General features: G+C 39.5%; 2 protein-coding genes across 9 annotated transcripts in view; one reads left to right on the top strand and one right to left on the bottom strand.

The window, feature by feature from the left end:
* The window catches only part of TUBE1 (tubulin epsilon 1), a 20,778-nt gene extending 12,269 nt beyond the window's left edge, over window positions 1–8,509 (top strand). For 7 of the 8 annotated variants that reach the window (XM_019967186.2, XM_070795948.1, XM_070795947.1 and 4 more), the window contains 6 exons: window positions 1,302–1,489; window positions 1,702–1,877; window positions 2,658–2,798; window positions 6,409–6,549; window positions 7,180–7,354; window positions 7,725–8,509. In XM_019967186.2, coding sequence (XP_019822745.2) covers window positions 1,302–1,489; window positions 1,702–1,877; window positions 2,658–2,798; window positions 6,409–6,549; window positions 7,180–7,354; window positions 7,725–7,883 — 980 coding nt within the window. In that variant the 3' untranslated portion in view covers window positions 7,884–8,509. The remainder of the gene's footprint in view (window positions 1–1,301; window positions 1,490–1,701; window positions 1,878–2,657; window positions 2,799–6,408; window positions 6,550–7,179; window positions 7,355–7,724) is intronic. The other variant, XR_011568438.1, reaches the window with a different exon arrangement.
* On the bottom strand, window positions 7,368–26,625 carry CCN6 (cellular communication network factor 6). Its single transcript, XM_019966975.2, has 5 exons — window positions 26,428–26,625; window positions 18,694–18,991; window positions 14,304–14,546; window positions 10,699–10,892; window positions 7,368–9,586 (listed from the first exon to the last, which is right to left on the bottom strand). The coding sequence occupies exons 1-5, from the start codon at window positions 26,473–26,475 to the stop codon at window positions 9,305–9,307; spliced, it is 1,065 nt and encodes a 354-aa protein (XP_019822534.2). The 5' UTR covers window positions 26,476–26,625; the 3' UTR covers window positions 7,368–9,304.
* Between the last annotated feature and the right edge of the window lie 892 nt (window positions 26,626–27,517).

The following is a 27,517-nucleotide window of genomic DNA, read 5'->3' on the forward strand; positions in this document are numbered from 1 at the left end:
TTGATTTGTAACTCTCTTTATTAAAGAAATTTAGTCCTCCATCATATGTTTTGAAGATTTTTTTCTTGGTTTGCCTTTTTTTTCCATATATATGGAAAGAGGAATTTTATTTTTAATGGAATCAAAACTGTCTTTCTCTGTAATGGCTTTGGTTTTTGTAATGCTTAGAAAGTCCTTATTAAGGATTAACCCCCAAAAATCTCTTTTTAACCCCCAAAATCTCCATCACTTTCATCTAATATTTTTAACATCATAACTTTTTAATATTTATTCACATGGGGTTAGAGCATTGGCTTTTAAACTTTTCTTTCATCAGAATAGCAAGAAGTACATTTTATATCACAGCCCAGCACACACACACAAACATGTACAAACTAAAACAGATTATTTACCCACACTATATGTGACTTACTAATATTTCTTTTGTTTCATTTAAGAAAAGAGAATACTAGTCGTGGTCTTATAAATTAGGTTTATAACCCACTAACGGTTCACAAGCCATACTTTGAAAACCACCAGGATAAAGGATTCCAGTTCTCTTTCTTTAAGTTTTAAGTTCTTAAAAATATCTGAATTTGTGTAAATAGAACTCTGTGTGTCAGAAAGTTACCTGAATGGAATTCTTAGAGTTTCTGCTTTTAGACAGATAGTAAAAAAGTTTCCTGTTTTAAAATTATGTAAATTATAGTTGGTCATGCTTAGCTTTAAACCGTTTTAACTCCGTGTTTTAAGTTGCTTCATGTCATGATACCATTCATCATTAAGATTACGTAGGTGCTACACTAAAGATGTCAAGATAGTTTGGTTTTTTTAAGTTGCTTAACATCAAGTGTAGACTGAACACTGTCTCAGGTGAATTTTTTACTCTTCGATCAGTTCTCTTGGCATCGTATGCTGCTAAGTCACTTCAGTCGTGTCTGACTCTGTGCGACCCCATAGACGGCAGCCCACCAGGCTCCCCCGTCCCTGGGATTCTCCAGGCAAGAACACTGGAGTGGGGTGCCATTGCCTTCTCTGTATAGATATAATTTAAATGTAAAAAAGTGTGAAGTGTAGAAAGGTCTCTTATCATCATAGCCAGACCCTGAGATTGAATTCATGACTTTAAGTCTCACTACCTATATTGTCTTCATTTCTTTATCTGAAATTAATTAGTTAATATATATATATAATCACAGGTATGAGTTGAAAATTGTATTTAATAAATATTTTTACCAAAAATACCCCACAGAAATTCAGGTTCTTTACAATTACATTCTGAACCATTTATGCTGTTTTCTTTTTGAAATCTTAATCCTCAGGAACAGGATCTGGACTTGGCACATTTCTTTTAAAGGTGCTCGAGGATGAATTCCCAGAAGTATACAGATTCGTGACTTCAATTTATCCTTCTGGTGAGGATGATGTCATAACCTCACCTTACAATAGCATCTTGGCAATGAAGGAACTTAATGAGCATGCAGACTGTGTTTTGCCCATTGACAACCAAGTAAGAAATGGCATTGTAATTTACGGACATATTGTGTATACATTCAGGCTGTGTCATGCTTGTGTGTTTATGTGAAACAATCTCCACTTTTCAGCCTTTCCATCTAAGAGAAAAAATAAGTTTAAATTGATTTTTTTTGTCTTCCTGAAAGAATTGTCATCTATGTCTTCCCTTCTTAATTAGCTTCTTTCCCAATATTTTTCCCTTAAAAGTCTTTATTTGACATCATTAGCAAAATTGACCTCATGGTGAATTCTGGAAAGCTGGGTGCAGCTATAAAGCCAAAGAGTCTGGTTACTTCAAGTACTGGAGTTTTTAAAAAGCGGCAGGAGAAACCTTTCGATGCAATGAACAACATTGTGGCAAATTTGCTGCTCAATTTAACAAGGTAATTCTATTCACAGTGTACCGAAGGGCAGTTTTAAAACTTCACTGTGCTTTTGATGATGTTTTACAGTAGCATTTTTCAGTTAGTCTAAGTTATAGAAACTTCTTTAAAAATTTTATTTAAAAAATTTTAGTTTGTCTAGTATTTTCAGATCTTTGAATGATAGATCAGAATTTTATTTTCACTGACTCCAGAGCAGCATTTTCCCCAAGTACATTCCATGAAATAGTAATAGGTGTTAAATGATAATAGGTTTTGTGGGAGATATACTTGAGAAACACTTTGGTTAGACAAAAGCAAACTTGTTTCTTTTCCTTTCTGTAAATTAACCTTTTAAACCAGCTGATATATAACTTTATTAGCTGGTCCAAAATATTTGTTTGACTTTGATCTAAAAGACTACTTTGGCATTATTCCAAATTATAGCACATATAAGCAAACCCTGGGGGAATTTATTAATAGTAAGATTTATAGAATTAACTATTGAACTATATGTATTTGATTCAATCTGAAATCTGTTTTAAGTAAAAATTTATGTATATAATTAACAACTGTGGTCATGTGTCTGGTTATACTTTAGATAATCCAGAAATAAGAATTGCTGTAGATGTTGTGTTATATTTTAATTATCTTTATACATTATGTTCATGATACTAAATTTCAGTAATACAGAAAAAGCATTTATTCTCTACTAAAGTACAGTGTAAGAAAGTAAGAAAGTGCCTGCTGACTAAATCAAGCTACATTAATATTTTTCATGTTTTAATGTTAATTTTTTAGCTCTGCCAGGTTTGAAGGATCCCTTAATATGGACCTGAATGAAATCAGCATGAATTTAGTTCCTTTTCCTCAACTGCATTATCTTGTTTCAAGCCTAACACCTCTGTATACACTGGCAGATGTTAACATTCCTCCTCGAAGGTAAGATGTAGTAACTGTATTTCAATTACTTGAGGATTCAGATTACTTTAAAAATAAACACATTTTTAAGAGATAAGTATATAATAACTCTAGCTGTTTCTACATATCATCTTTGTGAGAAGTATATAAAATAGTTGATGACAGCCTTTTTCTATTCAGTGAATGCTGCTTCAGAAGTCAGTTTAAAATAAAAATTTTTTAAAGTCTTTTTAAAAATCTGAATATTAAGTTGTTTGAAATTAAATCTAATAACTGAATTTTAAAGATATGATTTTTATTGAAAAAGATTTAACAGCTTTGAAGTCTGACATACTTAAGCATGAATGCTAACTCTGTCACTCATTACAGGACCTTGAGCAGGAGACGAACTTTTAGTTTTCTCATCTTTAAAAATGAGAGTCAAAGTACCTACCTCATATGCGTTTTGGGTGTATTAAATATGAGTATCTTTTAAAGCTCTTACCACAGTCTAGCACCGTAGAAGGCCTACAGATATTGCTCTATTCAGTTGAGTTTAGTCACTCAGTTGTGTCCGACTCTGTGCAATCCCATGGACTTCAGCACGCCAGGCCTCCCTGTTCATCACCAACTTCCAGAGTTGACTCAAACTCATGTCCATTGAGTCAGTAATGCCATCCAACCATCTCATCCTCTGTCATCCCCTTCTCCTCCTGCCTTCAATCTTTGCCAGCATCAGGGTCTTTTCAAAAGAGTCAGTTCTTTGCATCAGGTGGCCAAAGGATTGGAGTTTCAGCTTCAGCATCAGTCCTTCCAGTCAATATTCAGGACTGATTCCCTTTAGAATGGACTGGTTGGATCTCCTTGCAGTCCAAGGGACTATCAAGAGTCTTCTCCAACACCACAGTTCAAAAGCATCAATTCTTCAACACTCAGCTTTCTTTATAGTCCATTTCTCACATCCATACATGACTACTGGAAAAACCATAGCTTTGAATGTTTGGACCTTTGTTGGCAAAGTAATGTCTCTGTTTTTTAATATGCTGTCTAAAGTCTCTCACTGTTTGCATTGTCTCCCCATCTATTTGCCATGAAGTGATGGGACCAGATGCCATGATTTTAGTTTTCTGAATGTTGAGTTTTAAGCCAACTTTTTCACTCTCCTCTTTGACTTTCATCAAGAGGCTCTTTATTTCCTCTCTGCTTTCTTCCATAAGGGTGGTGTTACCTGCACATCTGAGGTTATTGATATTTCTCCCAGCAATCTTGATTCTAGCTCATGCTTCATCCAGTCCAGCATTTCTCATGATGTAGTCTGCATATAAATTAAATAAGCAGGGTGACAATATACAGCCTTGACGTACTCCTTTCCTGATTTTCTCTGTTACAGTTGTTATATATCATTTCCAGAATACCTTGTTTTGTAATTTAAGTATAAAAGTTATATCAATTTACTTAACAAAAAATGTAGTTGAATAATACATAGTATATACAGTGATGATGAACTTGATAAGGTCACACTGACATTCACAGTTGACTGAGGAAAAAGGTCTTGTCAGACTCTGTTAGAGGAAAATCGGAATTCCCTGGCAGTCCAGTGGTTAGGGCTCCAAGCTTCCACTGCAGGCAGCCTGGGTTCCATCCCTATTGGGAGAACTAAGATCCCTCATGCTTCACTGTACAGCCCAAAAAATAAAATAAACTCTTTTAGAGGGAAGTATGTAAGTGATAAAGTGAAAACTAGATTACAGATCTTTTTTTAAGAGTTTAAATTTAAATTTTGTCAAGCTAATTCTATATTGTGGAATGTCACAGTGATATTGATTAAATTTTATTTGAGCAAATAGCCAACTATGCCAACTAGTAGGCACAGTCTCTTTTTCTGTGTGAGATGCTAATGAGCTTAAGCAACTTGCACAGTTTATTGAACATGGGAGTCAACCATAAACGTTTGCTTTTATTATCAGCCCAGCATATTAAAAATGAGTATATTGGTGAAAGATACACCTTCACTGTGGACATACAGAAGGTAAAGTGGTGCAAACTCTATATTGTACAGTAATGATTATCCAGACATTTAAAGTTAATCCTTAAAAGCTAAAGACATGTAATTTCTAATTAAGTTCAGCATAATCCTCCTTGGTATATTTTGATAAAAATACCATGTCAACATTTAAAATGTTTGTTTATATAATTATAACTTGTTAAAGGTTTGTTTTTAATTAAAACATGTTAGGAAAATCTGTAGAGAACTTTAAAAATGTTAGACTCTTAAGAAACTAATCACAATGCTCTTTCTAGCTTTGTGTTTGTCTCCTTTTTGCCTCTGCTATACTAGAGGTATTTCAAAGGCCACCATATCTACATACAAACATATTTATCCTTAAGCAAATGATAAATTGTTTTAAAATTACACTGTTAAAAGGCATAGTTTTAAAACTTTAATGTATTAGTAGTCTCCAATAACTAAGAATGATTTTTGGTTGTGCTTTGTATTAATAAATGTCATCTAGTCCGTTTTTATCAATGAAAATAGAAAAACACATATTGGAATGTGTATATGCTCCTTTAGATTCCTTATTTCTAGTGTAAATATAAATACGCCAAGAACTATAAATAGCTCCTTGCTAATTGTTAAGTTTTTTGACAAATAGTAAATCAAGAATGAGTTTGCCTGCTTATTGTATAGTGGTTCTTAACCTTTTCTGGATTAAATGTCCAAAAGCACATACCAAAATTTTGAACACAGTAGAGGAATCATAAATCCTCCAAAGCTCACCATCCACTGAGAGAGTCCTCTATCCTTCTTACTAGAGAAGAATGAGAATAGAATATAGCCTCCAGTAGAGTAGGGAATTGTTGTTGTTCACTGCTGGGTCTGTTGCACCTAGAATGGTGTTTGGCATTTAGTAAATATCTACTGAATGAAATCGCAGCATAGTGCAATTTCTGTGGCTCTTCCTAGACAGTCTGCAGATTCAACACACAGAGTTCTGGCTAGAGTTATCAAAAGAACTTAACTTGTATTGAGTTAAGTAGGATTTAAGAATCAGACTGGGGCCATATTAAAGGCCTGGGAGCCTGTATTATTATATAAACTTCATCAGTCACTTTTATCTTCCTCTCTTTAAAGAATAAAAGAAGTTAAAAGACTTCATTCACTTAAAAGTATCCGTTTTCAGGAATAATAGTAGAAAGTTGTGTCTCTTTTAGAGAACTTAGTATGGTCCTTTGATAGTTTCCTCTTAATTATTCCTAACTAATTTGTGATATATTTTATAGACAGTAGTCTTAATAGGTTTTTAATTAGTTTTGATAGTTCTGATATTATGAAGTAGATAAGCATATTGAACTAAGTAATAGTGATGTAAGTTTTAGACATTAGTACTACAGAGTTAACTGATGATTTAGTCAACATTTTGTAGCTATCTGAAATCACCAGTATATTGCAGAAGCTTTATCACCCCCCTCACAATTGCTTGATTTCCTCTCCTCATATTTACCCAGATTGCTTTGAGAAAATGATAGCTGAGATTCAGAATATAATTGTGTGTGGTTTATTTACCTACAGATGACTGTCTTTTCATCTTATAGTTACAGATAGAAGAATGATATAATATTTGTATAAACAGTGACTCTTCCATTGTTCTAGGCTGGATCAGATGTTTTCAGATGCCTTTAGTAGAGATCACCAGCTAATTCGAGCTGACCCCAGACATAGTCTCTACCTCGCCTGTGCCCTCATGGTTAGAGGAAATGTACAAATTTCTGATCTTCGCAGAAACATCGAAAGGTTCGATTTGATACTTCTCAAGATAATGTGTTATGTGTGCTGTTTGCAGCTGTGGAGCATGTAGTTAAGTAGCGTTGTGAACTTCAACTGAAGTGTGACCTTGACAAGCTACTTAGCCATCCTGAGCCTTATTTTTCCTCAAATTTAGAAAAAAATAATAGTCCAAAGTTGTTAATTATGTTATGCACATTAAATGATGAGATGTTACCTTCTCATCATTTAATGTGTAAGTGTTCAGGAAATTTAACTATTGTGTTTATTATCACCACCACTACTACACTGCTTCTTAGTTTCTTTTACTATTTATTGACAGCCTTTTAGTGAAGTTGCTTTATTGAATTTCAAAGCAAGGAAAATTATAATACCTTTTTTTCTTTTCATCCCCAGATTTCTAATGTTAAAGAATGTTTCTAGCTTCTTGAATCACCATTACAGCCAATTTAACATCCCTTAGTTCACTGTCAGACTATACTTTGATACTGCTAGTATTAAAAATTAGATAACCTACATTATAATCTAAGCACTTAGAATGGTACCATTAGTAACATCCTAGTTTAACTAATGTGGGCGGCCATAATATGGCAGACATTTTAGCACTTTAATTCTTACCTTTGAGTTTTTCCATCTCAGATTAAAACCTTCTCTACAGTTTGTCTCCTGGAATCAAGAAGGCTGGAAGACCAGCTTGTGTTCAGTACCTCCCGTGGGCCATTCCCATTCATTATTAGCATTAGCAAACAACACGTGCGTGAAGCCTACCTTCATAGAACTGAGAGAGAGATTCTTAAGGCTCTACAAGAAGAAGGTAACCATCAGTACACCTTTCAACTGTGTGTTTATTTTGGCTGTTTACAGTCCATGGAGTCGCAAAGAGTCATACACAACTGAGCGACTAAGCACACGCAAGGGGTATTCTCAAGAATTACAGGCGTGCAATACAGAACTAATATAAATCAGGCGTGATCCTGTTTGCTGTATCAATGTATTGATTTTAACTGAAGAGGAGAGGCTTACTCACTCTAAATGAGAAATCTCATGGGTTTGTAGGATTTGGGTTCTCATTTCCCTTGTAAAGCTGAGTGAACTATCATTTTAATAAGAATATTTATACATTATAGGATAGTTGTCTGTATTAAATTCCTAAAACTGGTCAGCGTTGGTTTTTTTATTTATAGGCTCATCTTCATCACTATCTACAAATTGAAGGGATGGAGGAAAGCTGTTTCACAGAAGCCGTGTCATCTTTATCAGCACTTATACAGGAATATAACCAACTGGATGCCACAAAAAGCATGCCTGTGGAAGATTTACCTAGACTAAACGTAGCTATGTGAAAAAGAAACCCCAAAGATAAAACTTTTTTTTTTTAATTGCACATTTTTTACCCCTTTACCTTTCTGTTTCAGAATTTTTGTGATTCAGAAAGCCTAATGTGTTTTTCATATTGGGAAGACTGTCTTTAGAATGGTTTCCATTTAATTACAATTTGTTGATGATACCATTGTGTGAAATCAGCCAAGTACTAGTGCCCTAACGTCAAACATTTGTCTTCCAAAACAGTCTTGTTTTCTAAAATTAAGAGAACAGAGCTCAACATTTTACTTTATTTATAGTCTCATATTTAGTCATTTATACAGAGATAATCATGTCTGTAATAAAAAAAATCTTGTATAGATATTTTTATATTTATAATTTGTTTTCATAGTCTGTTTATATTCTGACTCTTTAAAAGTAAATACAGGAGTAGAACATAATATAAATATTTCTTTTGTAACAGCCACTAACTTCAGGAATAGATTTTATTACAATTTAAGGAGGTTTTATTTCTTCTTTGGGTAACCACTTGTTTGCACTCAAAAGAATCACAGTTTACAATTGTATTTGTATTAAGTTATTATAAAATGTTTTTTTAATCAAACCAGTTGATTTTGTAATAATAAATGTTCACATTTTAAAACTGTTCCTTGTTATCAGTTTTGATTGTCACTATTTATATAGCAAACAGAATATTACTAAGCTTGATACTTTCTTTGAAACTTTGCAGTAAATTTAATAGTCTAGTGAAAGTGTTCCAATTACTATAAATCTCCAGTTTTAGTCTTCAGCATTAATTTATTATATATTTCAAATTCACTGATGGACTTACCATTTAAGGAAGTAATTTTGAGAAAATTTATTTTCAAGCCAAAAAAAAATCTTGTGTGCTTTCTTTAGTGTTATTTTTTTAATTTATTTCCTTTTCAAAGTAAGTGTACTGCTCTTGGTTCTTACCTTGGAAATCAAATTTTTTACAGTTTGGTATAAAAATTTAGATAACTGTCAACAGTGGTCAAAGAAGTTCCATTTTTTCCTTCCAAAAGAAATCTTAATTGATATTCAGGATAGGGCAATGGAAATAATAAATATATTTACAGCTTAATCTTACTCCTGTTTAAGATTTAATCTAGAAAATCTTATAGGATAAAATGTTCTCTTGTAAATTGTATAATTTTTCATTTCATGGAATATGCAGACAGAACCAACTATTACATAACTATACATTTTAAGAGCTCAATTTTAAGGTTTTCATATTTTACATATATTTTTAGGAGAACCTTTTTTTAAGCTTCTAATGCTTTAAATACAGTTATCTGAGAAAATCCAGGCATTCTTACTGTTTTAAACTAATAAGGCAAATTTGCTACCCTCTTAATACCATTTTAAATTTTGATGTAATAACATGATTAACCTTAACTTTTCCTCCTTGTGCTTCATTTTATAGAATCTTGAGCTCAGAAAATATATCCTCTGGATCTCTGCAGTTTCTCTGACACACACAAGATGTAATCCACAGCATCTTCCATTTAAATGACCCTTCATTTGGGCAATCAAATTGAACAGTAATCATTTTAGACTTATTAGGCACACAGCATCTCTTATCCAAGCATATGCCACAGAAAGTGGGTCTGTAACTCTGAGTGCTTGCGCATCCAGAAAAGACAAATTTTTCAGCTTTGACAGGTTGGAAAGTAGGTTGGCACGTTTTTCCTTTGGGAATCTGAAAAGATATATAACATTAAGTGGTCACTCTTTAAACTTGATAACATTAAGCAGTCACTCTTTAAACTTGATTATAATAGTTCAGAAAAGTGATACTTCATAGAATAGAGACTATTATACATACACACAGAAAATAGTTGCATTTAGGGCATTAATAGTTGCATTTTATTAATATTAATATTTATTAATATTAATAGGGTGTTAATAGTTGCATTCAGTCATGTCCAGCCCTTTTTGACCTTAAAATTCCCTCCCACAAGAGTACTTTGAAAGTCTTCCCTGTGCATCCTCCATCCACTCCCCAGTGTTTTTTTCTTATCTGCCTTTTACTTAGTTCCACAATAAATGAAAATCTTTGTTTTGTTTAATGTCAAGGGCCAAGACTTAGAGAATTAGCTAACACAGTTTAAGTAAATGGATAGATGAATAAACATCTTAATCCCTTTGAAACTGTCAACTTTCTGATAGGGAATAACTTGGGGATAAGACTGGTTTTGTAGCATTTCTAAAAATTAGTCTCAAGACAGTCATCTTGCTTAGTTCCAGAAACAGGACCAGCTCTAGTTACACCAAGCAACCTTAGAGTGTGTATTATGACATTACAGTCCTTTGGGAAGCAGTAACTAAGCAAAGCATTCTGGAAATGGTATGGTTCCCTCTCTAAGCTGGTGATATATAACTTAAGATCAGAACCGCTCTGCTGTTCATATGTTTGTTTTCATAATTACAGTGTAGCAACCAAAATCTTTCATTGATGGTTCTGATTCCACTACATAAAATTAATATAGGAAAAAGAATCTGAAAAAGATCTTCTCCTAAACAGTATACATGGTGGGGTACCACAACAAATCAGACTGATCGAGACCCGACTATTACGTTGTTAGAATATTCTAGAATCCACAGGTTAACATTTTCTCCCTGCTCGATGAAAATTTTTCCCACAAAGTGCAGCTAGTTAATATTTGCCTTCCTTCAAGATGGTTTGACTCTAGGAGTTTCATGAAGTGGTTTTATTAACAAATACCTCCAGAACACACACATACACATACTCACACTTTTCAAGAGTCTCAATATTGAATTATAATGCAGTTAAATATAATTAAACTTTACCTTTACTGTCTTTGATATATCACTGTCACAAGGCCGAATGTAACACAGTCTTTTCTCTTTTCCCATTTCACAGTTGCTGTTTTCATTGGTCACCCTGTTAGATATTCCCATCCCACATGTTCTGGAGCAAGGGGTCCACTTTGTTGCTTGCACAAGACATTTTCTTTTCCAAATCAGTGGGAGATTCCTATATGCTAAAATAGAGGAAGGGGAGTACATGTACTTAAATATGTATGTACTCATGCAGATAATTTTTAATCCTGACTTTTAAGCTAATAGTTTACAGATCTGAACTTTATATAATGTAACTCTGAATAAAATAAGCTGATGGTCTAATTAATTATTCTATTTTCCCTACTCCCCAAATTATCTTTTGACCAAATATTATAGTCCAGTAGCTTAGGAATAAAAATGCATTATCTTTGAGAAACTGGGTAAAATACCCATTTACTTCTTTCTGCTTAGCCCACCCCCTGAGTACTAAACAAGCGTATACTTTGATGGACAGCCACCTTTTCTCTGCTTCTTGGCTTATGCTTGATGATATTTTCAACAGATGTTGAAACAGACATGAGTCGGATTAGGGAATTCAGGATATTAATCAGACAATGTGGTCTTATTAAATTTCATGGTTATATTAAAATCTAAAATACAAAAGTTAAATCTGAGAATTCAACTGTCAATGAGACCAGTTTTTTTTTTCACCACTTAAAAATCTAGTCTTTAGAAGATTCTCTACACTAAATAATCATATACTAAGTCATGAAAAATGTGCCATCTATTTTATTCAGTTTAATTGTTAAATTCCCTGTCTAAATTTCCATTGTCTAGACATTGCCTGCCACTTCAGAATGAATGGAAAGCATTTCCTTCAGGTTAATATACATCCTAAAGTGGGTGCTTCCGAAGTAAGGTAGAGATTTGAGTCTGCAATTGAACACAGCAAAATGCTGGCTACGTTACTTTAAAATGTCAATTTAAAAAGGACTGCTCCCCATGCCTTCTTGATAGGAAATATCAGTCACTTGGAAGTATATGCTGTCTTTGAATACAATGATACTTTGATACTTTGTCAGTTTTATTACAGTAGGATCTTGCAACTGCACACAGAACTGAGGGAGAGGAAGCAGAAAAATGGAGATACCTGGAAGGCAGGCAGCAGTTTAAAGGCATCAGCGCAGGAAGCAGGGTAAAAGCCTGGCGCATCTGCAATAAATAAAGGCAGCTTAGATTGTCGTGTTACCAGTAATCCCCCTCAGAGTTAAGCCAAGAGCTGCAGTTCAGGAAATGTGCTTAGCATCCATTTAAGGGCAAGAAAACTGGAAGAAATTGTAAAAGTTTAGTGTCTAATGAGCAGTGAGTAAAGCATAGAGGCATCAAGTCATTGCATGCTTCCTGCTGTCCAAGTAAAAGCTAGATTCCAACCGTGGACTCTGGAATTAACTAAGTTACTAGACAAATACATCTTAAAGTATGTGTGTATCCTTGTGCTTCACTTTAAAAGCCAAGCTTGTTTGGGCCCGTAAGTACAGTTTTAAAGGTAAGCAAGAGATATTAAACTGAACGTATACTTCCTCTGAAACAAATTTAGGTCTTTATTATTAATAATATATATATTAATTATATATATATATTAATAAACAGCACTTGGGAGAGTCTAATTTTTTTGTAGCAAAGCACTAACCACTAAGAATGACCATCTGATGTGTCCTCCACCAGGTTCCAAGTGAATCCACTGAAGCCACTCTAACTTTACAAATGAGACCAATTTGACTTTGATCCAAAGGCCTTTCAGTTCAGTTCAGTCGCTCAGTCGTGTCCGACTCTGCGACCCCATGAATCGCAGCACGCCAGGCCTCCCTGTCCATCACCAACTCCCGGAGTTCACTCAAACTCACGTCCATCGAGTTGGTGATGTCATCCAGCTATCTCATCCTCTGTCGTCCCCTTCTTCTGCCCCCAATCCCTCCCAGCATCAGAGTCTTTTCCAATGACCTGGGGACAACTGCTGCTCTAAGTTGGTCTCATCAGGGAGGTTCACAAATGGGTCCTAAAAACTTGTCACACAGATTCAATGCAGAAAATCAACTGATCTTGTCTATTTGGAAAAAAGAATTTGGCTTATAATTTTAAAAAGTTTTACAGCATTAGTAGTATCAGGCTGTTAGCTGAAAAGCCACATATGGTAAATGCCTATTTGCCATAGCCTGTTAAATTTTTTTTGAATTAACAGTCATAATTGGAATCCCAGAGGATGTTCCCCCTTTAAAGATTAGGTTTTAAAGATCTAAAACTTATTTCTCTGATTGTGGTTGCTTTTATTAACTATTCCCATAACACAAGTGAATTTAGGAGTCTTTAGCATATATAAATACTCCATATTTCCATGGCACCTTTCATTTACTAAGCTTTAAGTTTCAAGAAAAAGCCAGTCTTGATTTCTGGATGAAAACACGGATGTGAATAATAACAGGCATGAGTTTTGCCCCCTTTTGAGTCCTTCACCTGTGCTTCAGCTGCTGGCAATTTTGAAAACTCTGTCCCCCCAAAAACCCCAGCACCTAAATAAGGTGCTAACTCAGAGCAGACCAAATACAAGGGTCACGAATACAGTGACTATAAATGACCAGGTGCTCCAGCTGAGTAATGCAAAATCTCACTATAAGTTTCTGACTCCTCACATACCTGGGCAACTTACTTAAAGATGCCTGTGTGCACATTTATTTAGAGGCTGGTAATTATTAAGCTTCACTTTCAGAGTGAAGGAAAGGGTAATTTTATCTATTTTTAAAAATATTTACAAATTCAACACATACCCTCTAATATTTTTAATCAGTAGCCTTTCATTTCTGCTTTTACCATACGGAAGAGTTGTATTGGAACTGGATAGTTCATACTTCTTGCCCATAATAATACAAATGAAAGTTTTTCCAGGCTAGGGTACATGTCAACAATATTCGGTCAGTTTTCCTATGCATGAGCATGCTAAGTCACTTCAGTTGTGTCCAATTCTTTGCAACCCTATGGACTATAGTCTGCCAGGCTCCTCTGTCTGTGGGATTCTCCAGGGAAGAATACTGGAGTGAGTTGCCATGCCCTCCACCAGGGGATCTTCCTGATCCAGGGATTGAACCCACATCTCTTAACATCTCCTGTACTGGCAGGCGAGTTCTTTACCACTAGCACCATCTGGGAAGCCCTGAGAGGTTAAATGGAAATAAGTAGAGGTAGTAATTTAGAAGAATTTCCTGACCTAGTAGAAAACTGGAATAGTTTGGGAGTTCTCTAGTGGTTAAGATTCAGTACTCTCACTGCCATGGCCTGGGTTCAATTCCTGGTTGGGGAACTGAGATCCTTCCTGCAAAGCCACCTGACCAAAACAAAAAAAAAAAAGGAAAAAAATCTAAAACACTATAAAATTCCCTTTCCAGATACTTAAAGCATACCTGCCTGAGGCAAAGACCAAGTACAATGGCACACTCAAACTAAATCTCACACTGACCACCCATCAGTTAAGTGCGTACTGAGTCCCTTGGTACATAAAAGGAACATGAAAGAAAACCAGGCAAAGTCGGACGTGAGAACTAGTTCTACATAACCAGCACCTGGCATTGTTTTGTAGCTTGTTGAGAGCTGTTTCTGTGACGACCCCAGGCCACATTTTGACTGATCAGTCTTCTCTCCACCTTTAGCCCCAGAGCAGTGCCTCTTGGCCAGCTTTGGTATGAAAAGAGGTGTGCATCCGATGGCCCCGCTGACACACAGGCAGCTGAACAGGGGACTGGGCTGAAACACCTGGCCATTCTGATAATGCACCCCGTTGAACTCACATCCCACAGCGATGAGATCTGAAAGGAGAAAAGAACAAAACCACCAAAGAACTGTAACTGCTTGTCTAGACCTCCAGCTGAAAACCCTAGAGCAAACTGCTCTCTCCTTTATGTAGTTCTCAATTTCCTTGGTCCCATCTGGAACCTCCTTCACAGAACATCTGTAAAAAATGAACATGAGACATTTTCATTAGATTTGGAGATAATCCGCCCCAAGTGATCACCTTCAAAATTCAGACCCTGTTACGCAGTAAAAAAAAAAAAAAACACCACTATGAATACAGCACTGTGTGCGTGCTGCGTGCTAAGTCACTTCAGTCAGGTCCGATTCTGCAACCCCACGGACTGTAGCCCACCAGGTTCCTCTGTCCATGGGATTTCCCAGGCAAGAATACTGGAATGGGTTGCTGTTTCCTTTTCCAGGGGATCTTCCCAAACCAGGATCAAACATGCATCTCTTACATCTCCTGCATTGGCAGGCCAGTTGTTTACCACCAGTGCCATCTGGAAACCCCCATAATACAGCACTGGGATGACTGTAAACCTCAGAGCTGAGCTGATGGCTGGTGAGACACATATCCCCAGATGTTCACTAATAGGCTGGGATATTGTCCTAGAAAGTTGGGGTAAGTGAATGGATGAAGAAATCATAATCTGTTTACAATACTGCACAGTAACTGATTTTGTTTTTAAGAGAACTGGAAGAAAATGTTCACTTCCTCTGAGGGGTATCTTCACCTGGATCAGCAGTTCTCACAAAGTGTGGTCCATCGGCCCCTTGGCAGTACCTGAGGCCCTTTCACAGAACTGGAAGGTCAAAACTTTTTCAGAGTACCAAGATGTGACCGACTTTGTTCACTCAGTTGATATTTGCACTGAACGTGCAAAAGGAGTGGTGGCTCAAATGGCTGCTGGCACCTTAGAATGAGTCAGGCTGTACATGTTAGCCACTGTATTTTTCCTTGCCATGCATTTGTACATAAGTATACTTTTTTTAAAAAAAGAGTTCTTAGTTTTACTAAGAATGTCTTTAACAACACAAATTTTATTAAATCTTAATGATCAAAACATCGTTTTAATATTCCATGTGAAAAAACAGGAAGTATGCATAGGGCTTTCCTGTGAATACTGTACCAAAGTACGATAGTTATCTGGAGGAGAAGCACCTAGGTTACTGTTTCAGTTGTGGGCCTAACTAGCCACATTTTTAGTGGTAATTTCCCCGGAAGAAGTGACTGAGCGACACATCATGGTTATTCAGACTTGGGTATTTGGCAGATATTTTCTTAAAAATCAACAAGGTGAGCCTATCACTTCAAGGAAAACAACTGACAGTACTTATCGCCAATGACAGAATTTAAGGCTGTCGAGCAAAAATCAGAATTCTGGAAAACTTATGTCCAACACTGAGATCTTTATAGCTACCCAAGATGTAGGCTTTTCTGATGAGTTTGGTACTAAATAATGTGATTTAAAAAACAAAAAAATCTCCATAAACCATTGTTCCAAACTGATATTTTCCAAATAACTAGTATATGCTATTGTTATAAAATTATGCATGAGGAAAAGCCCTGTTCCAAGTGGGTCTTTGACTAAACCAATGTATTTTAATGTCACAGAGTCTGATAAGTTCATCAACGTGGTTTCAGAGTCCACATGATTAGCAGTGATGCAGCTAATTTTTCGAAACTCCAGTTATAATATGAGAAAAATATAATTATTTGAAAAGTTAAAACATTCCTTCCTTTTCCAGCAATATATCTGTGTGAGGCTGGAATCCCTTCATATATTCCAATCTAAAAGAACATATAGCAATATACTGAATGCAGAAGCAGATGTAAGACATTAGAGAGATTTGCAAAAATGTCAAACAATTCCACTTTCACTCGTCTCTAAATTTTTCTTTGTTTTTAAGGTAAGTTCTTTCACAAATAATATTATTTCTATTAATTTGCAATGGGCAGGTTATTTCATTTCAAATGAATTAGTAAATAGTTTTACATTTCTAACCCATTAAATGCCAAGAAATAATTGATAAACAGAACCTCTTTGGGTCCTTATTAATTTATAAGACTAAAGGGACCCTCAGACCAAAAAAAAAGGTTGAAAACCATTGTTCTGTATGATGAATCAGCACATTCTCTGTAAAGTTATATGGCCTCTATAGACTATTTGGTCTCTGTCGCGACTACTAGATGCTGCTACTATAAAGCAGCCACAGACTATATGTAACTGAACTGGCATGGTGCTTCTCTGATGAGACGTCATTTACAGAAACAGACTGTGGGCCAGATTTGGTCCCTGAGTCAGAGTTTGTGACCCCAGTTATAGATCATCCCCACCCCCATTCTCATGGCTGTGCTCTGTAATGATACTCATCATACTGTACATGAAATTACATTTTTGAGAATTTACTACATACCAGATATTGTGATACCAGATATTTGGGGTTTTGTGTCATCCTTTCATTTGACCTTCCTAAGAACTCTATAAGATAGAAAGTACATACGATATAACTGAGCCACAGAGAGGTTAGGCAACTTGTCCAAGGTCACTCTGCAGACAGAGTTCAGAATCTGAACCCAGAGATAAATCAATATAATAAACCATGAAATTAAAAGATGCTTACTCCTTGGAAGGAAAGTTATGACAAACCTAGACAGCATATTCAAAAGCAGAGACATTACTTTGCCAACAAAGGTCCATCTAGTCAAGTCTATGGTTTTTCCAGTGCTCATGTATGGATGTGAGAGTTGGACTATAAAGAAAGCTGAGTGCTAAAGATTGGTGCTTTTGAACTGTCGTGTTGGAGAAGACTCTTGAGAGTCCCTTGGATGGCGAGGAGATCCAACCAGTCCATCCTAAAGGAGATCAGTTCTGGGTGTTGATTGGAAGGACTGATGCTGAAGCTGAAACTCCAATACTTTGGCCACCTCATGTGAAGAGCTGACTCACTGGAAAAGACCCTGATGCTGGGAAAGACTGAGGGCAGGAGGAGAATGGGGACGACAGAGTATAAGATGGTTGGATGGCATCATCGACTCAATGGACATGGGTCTGGGTGGACTCCGGGAGTTGCTGATGGACAGGGAGGCCTGGCATGCTGCGGTTCATGGGGTCGCAAAGAGTCAGACACGCTGAGTGACTGAACTGAACTGACAGAGGCATCAGGCTCCTGAACTTGAATGATTCCACACATTCACCCCAGCTCCAGAGACGTGCCCTCACCCAACACTCACAACCTAACTTCTGCTAGTAATTAATCTTCCCACTTAGACTGCTCTACAGAGTAACCTAACAACTCAGTTGACATGAATATTTCCCCTTCCCTTAGAAATTTTACTTTTTATTCCTAAATAAATCAGCATCCTCGATTATTGTCAAGGCATAGATTTAGATGGTCTTGAGCAGTCTCCCCAGGTGGCGTTAGTGGTTAAGAAACCGCCTGCCAATGCAGGGGACATAAGAAACACGGGTTTGATCCCTGCGTCCGGAAGGTCCTCTGGAGGACAGCATGACAACCCACTCCAGTATTCTTGCCTGGAGAATCCCAGTGGACAGAGGAGCCTGGCGAGCTACAGTCTAGAAGGTCGCAGAGAGTCAGACATGACTGAAGCAACTGAGCGCACTCCAGTCTCCAGAGCTAAGACCCTCCCTTCATAAAGCTGAGGGCCCAATTGAGATTTGGGGTGCCCCGCCCTCTTTCTTACAAATCTGCCTCAGTAAAAAGTACAGTAACTTGATGGTTAGTTCGGAAGGCTGAGATTAAAGCAGTATATCAATACTAGAGATATATCCTTACATATTAAGAAAGAATATTTTTCAAGTACACAAAAGGCTGAATTCAGATTGCATTTGATAGTATAACAAAAACTGTCCTTTTTGCCATTTTAATAAGTCAGACTGTTTATATAATTTCTCCTATTTTTATCACTAAAAGAACTTCAAGATCATTTCAATGCAATAAAACGGGTTTCTGAACGTGTGTGTAACATCTGCTCAGTTCAGATGTGTTCAATATGACAAGGCCAGTCTCACTGGTGCATGAAAACTAAGCCCACCTCAGATTTAGTCAAATGAAGATGATTATTCCAATGTAAAAACTGCAGAAATAAGTCCTGTCTAGACTCAAAAGCTTCCAGCCGGTCCAGAAGGAAACACTTACATGCACACACTCCGGTCTCGTACCTAGGCCTGTCTGCTGAGTAGTCACAGTACAGCCCTTTGTGGGGGTCACAGAGGTCAGCTTCGTTGCAGGTGTCCCCTGGCTGCCTGGCACAGATTTTACAGCATCCACAGCCATCTCTCACCAGGCTCACTCCAGGAGGGCAGCTGGGCTTCCGACGGGGGCACTGACAGGGCCAGTGACAAAACTGCTTTCGATGGTGCCCTTCTGCCCCCTCTGCAGGACTTCCTTCGACTGCTGTGTCCGACAGCCCAGCGTCCTGGGCCCTGCAGCAGAACTTCATTGGACAATAAAGGTGGTGTTAGAAATGGTTCCTCAAACCAATTTCAGAGGTTTTCTAGAAATAGATTTCACCCAAATTATTAATACTAGAATACAGCGTGGTAAGTTGTAATAATATCTATCAGTATTTGACATGATCGTGCATGCATGCTCAGTCACGTCAGACTCTTTGTGACCCCATGAACTGTGGCCCACCAGGTTCCCCGGTCCATGGGTCCATTCAATTTCCCAGGCAAGACTACTGGAGCAGGTTGCCATTTCCTTCTCCAGGGGATCTTCCCAACCCAGCAATCGAATCCGCATCGCCTGCTTTGATAGCAGCTTTCTTTGTCACTGAGCCACCGGGGAAGTCCGATTGACATGATCAGTCTCTCCTTAAACTTTTCTGCCCTCAGCTTCCAACACATGACTCTTTCTTACTCCTCCTTTCTCATCAATGGCTCCTTCTTAGTCTCTTCTTCTGGTTTTTTCTCATCTCTGAGCACTGGAGCTTCCTGTGGGTAAGTTCTCTAAAGTAGCATTCCTCATTGTATCTCATACCTCCACCCAGGCTTCTCTTCTGAGCGCAGGCTCAAACTGCCTACTTAAAAGATCTCCACTGTTGGGGGCCAGAGTGAGGTACTCCACCCATGGCAAAGGTCATGAGGAAGGAGGCTCGACATACGCAAAGGCGGTATCGAGCCTCAGGAGTCCCCCTGGAACTCCTCGAGCATCTACCCCCATAACCAGAGCCTGCCTATTTTACTACTTTGTGCTCTCACCTACATCTCTGACTTTAAGGGGGGCTGTCCCCCACCACCTCTTTTGGAGAAGGAGTTAACCTAGAGCTCCAGTTAATAATAATTCCTGGGCGTGATAAGAGTGTTTTAACCTACAAACTCCTCTGAAGGTTCTCTAGCCTGCCTGACAGGCTTGTCCGGCCACATGTGATTGCTCACAGCCTCCCAACTGTGAGAGGCACGAGATGCTTTAAACCCTCTAAAAACAGGTTCTTTAGAGAAGTTAGAAAACTATAAGTATAGTGGGCTAATTAGAAATTGTGTTGGTGAAGGGTTTTTCATTTGTTGAGCCAATGTTTGTTGCTAAGTCTCCATATCCCCTGCCCTTACACACATTAATGAATATATAGAAGGAATAAGTATTAACCTTTGATATTAATCACATTAGACCTTAGGCTAAGTAAATTCTTTCCTTAACTAAAACCCACTACACCCTCACCCTGTAGGAATGTAACTTTATTTGGGTGGCATCTGTTTTGAGAATAATCAGCCCTGGAGAAATAAGTGTCCTGATTGACTGACCGCTGTCACAAGGAGAGGGTCGTAAATTGTCAGCAGGCCCCCCTGGCCAGAAGATGATGTAACACCCCTAAGACCTCTGTATACATTTGTGTGAAGCACCTGACTTTAATAAAAGTCAGGACTGCTGTCCCCACGTGACTTTTGTATAACATCTCAGTGTATAAAAACAGACTCTGGAAAATAAAGAATTGGGATCAGTTTCTCGAAATACTGGTCTCCCCATGTCGCTCTCTCTCCCACTCTGGCTGAGTCTCCATCTGGAGCGCGGAACCCACCATGCTTACTAATTATGCCTGGGCTTCTAAGATCCGACCGGGGAGGCCTCAGTGTCTCCTCTCCTTCGGGAGAACGGAAGGACGCCTGTGGCCTACGTAAGTGGTGCAAACTTCTTGTCTTGAAGTTTTATTGGTCTCCCGAGTAAACCAAGCCACTCAGCCTCTTTTCTCCACTGAATTTTCCTACTGAGCTATCCTTTTTCTATTACTCTTTATATCTTTAATTAATATCTAATTGAAGCTATTGTATCCTGATCCTCGCCTATGCCGTCTCTCCTTCGAATACCCTGGATCAGCCGGGGCTGGTCCCCGGCACTCCACTTAGACATGCAATAAGCATAGCAAACTTCACAAGATCAGACACATCCTCCCAATTCTTCCCTCCAATCTGCTCTCCCTTATAAGGGAAAGAGAGAGGCAGATGCGTCAGAGAAGATGTGATGCTAGAACCAGAGAGAACATGAGGCCGCTGCTGAAGGGAGGTCACGGGCCAAGGAATGCAGGCAGCTTATGAAAGCTAGAAAAGGCAAAGGACAGATTCCCTCTAGATGCCCCAGATGAAACACAGCCCTGCTTTGATTTTAGCTCTGATTTTAGACTACAGAGGCCAGAACTGCAAAAGAATAAATCTGCACTCTTTGAGCCTCTAAGATTGTAGTCATTTGTTTCAGTAGCAACAGGAAATTATGCACTCTATAGGAAAGTTATGACCAACCTAGATAGCATATTCAAAAGCAGAGACATTACTTTGCCAACAAAGGTTCGTCTAATCAAGGCTATGGTTTTTCCTGTGGTCATGTATGGATGTGAGAGTTGGACTGTGAAGAAGGTTGAGCGCTGAAGAATTGATGCTTTTGAACTGTGGTGTTGGAGAAGACTCTTGAGAGTCCCTTGGACTGCAAGGAGATCCAACCAGTCCATTCTGAAGGAGATCAGCCCTGGGATTTCTTTGGAAGGAATGCTGCTAAAGCTGAAACTCCAGTCCGTTGGCCACCTCATGCGAAGAGTTGCCTCATTGGAAAAGACTCTGATGCTGGGAGGGATTGGGGGCAGGAGGAGAAGGGGACGACAGAGGATGAGATGGCTGGATGGCATCACTGACTCAATGGATGTGAGTCTGAGTGAACTCTGGGAGTTGGTGATGGACAGGGAGGCCTGGTGTGCTGCGATTCATGGGGTCACAGAGTCAGACACGACTGAGCGACTGATCTGATCTGATGTAACAAAGGAAGAATATGGGGCTCAGACTGCTTAAGATACTCCAGGTCACACATCAAGTAAATAGAAAAAAGGTACTTAAACCAGGAGCTTCCAGAACCTTTCTACCTCCCTTCCCTAGGCCGGGTCTTACCACAAATCAGATTAGATATTGAACAGATCACTGAATCTCTGCATCTGGTTCTCCTCTCCAGCCCAGACTCTCCCCATGGGCTCACAACTAGCTCAATCCTTTCTGCAGGATTTCTCCCACTTTGATGTCCCACAAGGACCTCACTTTCTCTCCCCAAGAAACTGCTTTCAGCTGGTCCCCATTTTAGTGAATGGTGTGACACCATCCACTGAGTTTCCCAGCCTTACCTGCTCCATCTCCTTCCTCCCTCACACCTGAAGGTCACAGACCTGCAGGGAGGTCCAAGCTCCTGAGCACAGCATCCAGGGCCCTCCTTGTCTCTTGAGTTCTTTACATCCCGTAGCTTCCAGCAAATGAAAATGCCTGTGGTTCCCTGCATATCTGAGGCTGTTCAATCTTCCTACAAACTTTTTCAGCCCCCCACACTCCCTCACTGAGTTACCACCTTTTCCAGAAGACTTTATGTAACTTCTCCATGCTCCCTTTTACCTGTGTACTCAAACTGTGAATAAGTGCCTATCTTTACCACTTGCCATAAAGCTACCCAACCACAGGAACCTGAGGTTCACTTGCTGGTGTATTACTGGCACTTAGCACAGAGCCTGGCAAGTAATTTCTGTAATTCTCAACTTTTATTTGATGGAACTGAAAGCAGTTAGATTGATCCAGAGATCTAAACCTCTTTCCAACTCAAAAACCCTACACTTTAAAGTATCTGTTTGAAATTCTACCATTAAATCTTCAGCCTTTTTTTTCCTTACCACTGATGAAATATGTATTCCCCAGAGTAACACTTTCAGCTACTATTTGAGTTGAATGTACAATGTGAGAATAGACTTTGAGGATACATGCTGGGCTTCTGGAGGATGAGGAGGGGCAATGGAAATTCAAAATGTGAAAGGAGTAGAAATAGCAAGGGTAGAAACAGTGAGTGCCTGCTCCTCATTCTTGCCCAGGTTCGGCCATGGTTACCAGGGACCCCTCGCCAGGCTCAGTGGCCTCTCAGCGGGGCTCATGCTCCTGAACTCTCTGTCCCCACGTGACCCCCCCCCCTTTCTAAGGCACAGGACTCTCAATTCTCCACTCTCCCTTGACTTGCATGACACCAGCTCCTCCTTGTCACCCCAACCCAATCCTATCCCTACCTCTGGACATAGTCAATCTCCTTTGCAGGCTCCTGTAACCCTAAATTTGACTTAGATTAGGCTCCTGGGTGCTTCATGACCTTAATGGATTGCTGATCTCACTGTGCCCCACTCTCACTCACCCTCTTGCCTTCGTTTTTAACCCTATGCAGCTTCAAATATAAATTTCCATCCAGGACGACTCCACTGAGCTCAGACCCACATAGCTGACTGCCTACTGGACATCTCCACTAGCATCTCCTACAGGAAAACTCACATAACACACTCACCATTGGCCCACCCACCTGAGACAATGTTTCCATACTCTGGAGGTAGGAAGTTGGGAGGCATCCAGGTCATCTTCCTCTCCCGCACCTCCTACAGTCATTTAGCAACTAATCCTTCTTACCATCCTCATATCCCTAAAACTAGACCTTCTTCTCTCATTTTCACTGCTACTGAGTACTGCTGCAGTAAGTTCCTAACTGGTCTCCCTCTCTCAAGAAGCACTTCAATGAATCTCCCACTTTTAAGGATCTCTTTAAAAAATATCTGTTGGTCCCCAGCATCTCCACCAACAAACAAACAAAAACGTATTTGATTTTACTTCTCATCTTAAAACCCATCAGTGGCTCCCTACTGGCAAGAGTATACAGGCCAAACTTCTGAGCAGGGTATCCAAACCCTATGTGTGCTGATTCCCGCCTTCCTCTCTAGTTGCACTGCCCAATGCGCTCTCCTCCCATGCCATGCACTTGACAAGAGGGAGCAGGCTGGCTTCTCCTCATGCTGCTTCCTCTAATGAAGTGCCCACTCCCCAAACTTCCCACTTGGGGGCACATGTTTATCTTTCTAGTTCTTGAAGCATTTCTATATCATCTCCAAGGTGACAAGGTAACACTGTTGAAAACCAAGGATAGAGAGAAAATCCTGGAATCAGTCTAAGAAAGGGAGAGCATTACATACAAGAGAAAAAACAATAAATGTGTGATCTGACGTCTCATTAAAAGAAGGAAACCAAGATGTCCTTCAGTAGGTAACTGGATAAACTGTGGCACATCCAGACAATGGAGTAATATTTCAGTGCTAAAAGGAAATGAGCCATCAAGCCTTGAAAAGACACGCATATTACTAAGTGAAAGAAATCAACTGGAAAATTCTACATAGTGTAGGATTCCAACTACATGACATTCTGGAAAGGGCAAAACGATGAAGACAGTAAAAAGATCAGTGGTTGTCAGGGGTTGAGGGAAGGGATAAACAGGGAGAACACAAAGGATTTTTTGGAAAGTGAAAATGCTCTGTATGATACTATAGTAGTGGATACACATTATCATGCATTTGCCCAAACTCACAGAAGGCACACCACCAAGAATGAAAGCTAATGTAAGCAATGACAATGAATGGTTATGATGTGTCAATGTAGGTTCACTAGGTTCATGTAGAACTCCTATTACAATGTAGTTCATTAGTTGTAGCAAAGGTACCACTGTTGCAGGAGACACTGATAATCAGGGAGTGGAGGGGGCAGGCTATGCACGTGCAGCAGCAGGCGGTACACAGGAAATCTCTGAAACCTTCTTCTCAAATTTGCTGTGACCCTAAAACACCACCAGAATATTATGGCTTTAAAAAAGGAGAAGGAAAACAAGAACAAGACACACCCTGAGACAATGCCAAGAGGTGGCGGTGGGGGCGGCGGGGGGATGGCGGGGGGGACTGTCAACCTGGGATTCTATCTCCAGTGGAACTATCTTTCAAAAATGAAGGTGAAATTAAAGACATTTCCAGATAAACAAAACCTGAGAGCAACTGTTGCTAGCATGCCTGCCTCACAAGTAGTAGTAAAGGAAGCTCTTCCACCTGAAGGGAAGATTACAACAGTATGCTAGAAATATACGAAGAAATCAAGGGTGCTGGAAATGGCAAATATGTGGGTAAATATGAAGAATTACATATAATTTTCTCTTTTCTTCAGCTATTTTTATTGTTTTCAAAATCAAAATATTAAGACAAGAAAAGAATCATCAGAATAATACAACAGAAAGAAGGCTTTGACCACAGAGCTATGCTTATCTTAGATAACATTCATTTATTTGATCTTTGAGCCTCAATCCTCCTCTGTAAAAAAGGATCAATAATATCAACTTTGCAAGGTTATTTTGAGTTATTATCTTAATCACTAAAGTGTGAAGCACAGTTCTTGGCACATATTAGATTTTCTATACATGGTAGGTATTATCAAACCCTTCAAAAATTCAGACCCTTAACTTTGCCATTAAGCATAATATGTGCTTGTTGCTGTATCTATAACCTCTTTTTGTTTTGTTTTGTTTTTTTTTTATTTTGGGCACATCTCTCTCTGTTGCAACACTTGCTGCTTAGGGATATGCTGTAGTTCTCAATCCATAAAAGTGGCAGGCGTTTTCCTCAAGAGCAGTGGACCAGGTGATAGACAGCCCCATCTCCCTCCTACTGGGGAAAAGCACCTCTCCATCCGTCCACATAATGGTACCACTGACATTCTTGTTATGACCCTTTTAAGATCTTAAATCTCTCCATATATAACAATTTTCAACCCCCCGTTTTCTAAAATACATCTGCTGCTTAACTACCTCAATCAAATTAACTCACACACACACATCCCTGTATTCTAAAATACCAGGTTTCAAAAGCTCTGTCCTCTGAACTAGCAAAAACCTCCGCCATGTAGATAAATCCATAAAATAAGCCACCCCATTTCAATCGTCTTGATTAAAAAAAAATGCTAAAGCAAAGAATCACTCATATTGAATTAAACTTCCCTTTGGTCTGCTGCTCAAAATATTTAAAAATCCTGTAGACTGATTCTGTCTCATGAAAAGAGAAAAACACATGGGTTAAGAAAAGACAAAAAAATAGAATGTTTTAAAAATATTAAGTGTTTGCTCCGAAGTGTTCTCAAACAACCACAGGCTTAGCTGAAGAGAGACGTCAGGGTCACTTTTTCCAGCAGCTCTGTGCAGTCTGCCCGCCTGGCGCCAGCAGAGGGGCACCGCCACCCACCCCGCCCGTAGGGCAGCCAGCTCTAGGCAGACTCCAGTTAAAAAAAGAAAAATAAATTTTATGAAAACCTGGGGGCTGTTCAAACATATCAGAAGCAGGATTAAGTGCCCTACCCCAAAAGGGAGCAACGTTTTCCACTCTTCCCGGAAGCTAATGAACTAAAACAGGACTTGATTAGAAGAAGAACATGGCTCCCTACTCGTCTGGAGCTATTTCCACAAGGAACGCACCCCTCCACTTCCCCCATCTTCTCTTCCTTTTTGATTTCTGACCTGAGGAAATGAGGGCCACCGCAGCCCCCGAGGGGACGGAGCGGCGGGAGAGCCAGGACGTACCTGCAACAGCGCGGCCAGGAGAAGCGTGGAGAGCAGCGGCCCCCGCATGGCCCCAGGCTGGCCTCGCGCAGCCGGAGATGCTGCGAGGCCAGCGCACAAAGCTCTCCTCTGTCTCCTGGAGGAAGGACCCACGCCTCCACCTCCCAGCTCCCGACTTTGTGCTCCAGCTCTCAGGCTCTGCTTTCGCTTTCCCAGATCCCTTTTAATACCCTGTTTACTTTCAGGCGACTCTTCTCATATTTACCTTCGCGGTGGCCTGGAGCGCGCTTCTCCCGGGACTGAGAGGGGGCAGGCCAAGGATGACATCTGTTTGAAGGAACTGTTGTTCTTCCCGCTCCAGGAGATCAGAGCCGGCCTTGAGCAAAATGGTGATGTTAGACGCAGCTACCCGCCTTAACCCTCAGCCTCTCCTCTGGGTTTGCCGCCCCAGGCCCTCTCTTTGCTGCTTGCTTGTTCTCCCGGGGCCCTCAAAACACAGGGGCAAGTCTGGCCTCTGACCACCCCATCACAGCCTGGCCCTGCCCAATTCTCCCACCACATTGTAACAGGTCCGCCCCACCTTCCCGCACTCAGCAGCTTCTTATCGCAGTGCCGGGTGCTTACCTCGGCTACAGCACGTTCTCCTACCAGGTGGATTAGGTTTGGAAATACTGTAGATGGAACTCAGGTGGACGCCTACAGTCTGGGGTCTGAGAGAAGCCGCTTTCTGCGGCCACAGCCCCGTGACAGACCAAAGTTAACCCCAATCTTTTAGGGCTAAGACAAAACAGTTACACTAGCGGTAACCACTCATTTAACAAATCAAGATTTTTTAAAAGCCCCTTCCCTTCTAATTCTCACCTCTCCAGCATGTGTGGTCACCAGCCCATCTCCTCCTGTGCCCAGTGGTTTGTGGCTTTGTTACCCAGCTTTCAACTATGGTCTTTATCTGTGTATCTTGGGGCACCTCCGATGGGGTTTTGTCTTCTGTGGATCCAGTGGCCCATCTTCCTGCCCCCATTCTAGGGCCGATTTCTATTCCCTGTGATCTGTCCCCTGTCTTCGATTTACCTGTTACCTCTCCTGGGCTCACTGCTCACCTCTCTTTCTG

The sequence above is a fragment of the Bos indicus genome, chromosome 9 (genome assembly GCF_029378745.1).
Source record: "Bos indicus isolate NIAB-ARS_2022 breed Sahiwal x Tharparkar chromosome 9, NIAB-ARS_B.indTharparkar_mat_pri_1.0, whole genome shotgun sequence".
In the NCBI taxonomy this organism is placed as follows: domain Eukaryota; kingdom Metazoa; phylum Chordata; class Mammalia; order Artiodactyla; family Bovidae; genus Bos; species Bos indicus.

What these genes read in the sequence shown, in the direction of transcription:
- CCN6 (XM_019966975.2), bottom strand. Translation starts at nt 26,475, where the DNA reads ATGCGGGGGCCGCTGCTCTCCACGCTTCTCCTGGCCGCGCTGTTGCAG. An exon ending in TCCTGGCCGCGCTGTTGCAG is followed by an intron (nt 18,992 to 26,427) that starts GTACGTCCTGGC and finishes TGTCCAATGAAG; the next exon opens with TTCTGCTGCAGGGCCCAGGA. An exon ending in ATATATCAAAGACAGTAAAG is followed by an intron (nt 9,587 to 10,698) that starts GTAAAGTTTAAT and finishes ATATCTTTTCAG; the next exon opens with ATTCCCAAAGGAAAAACGTG.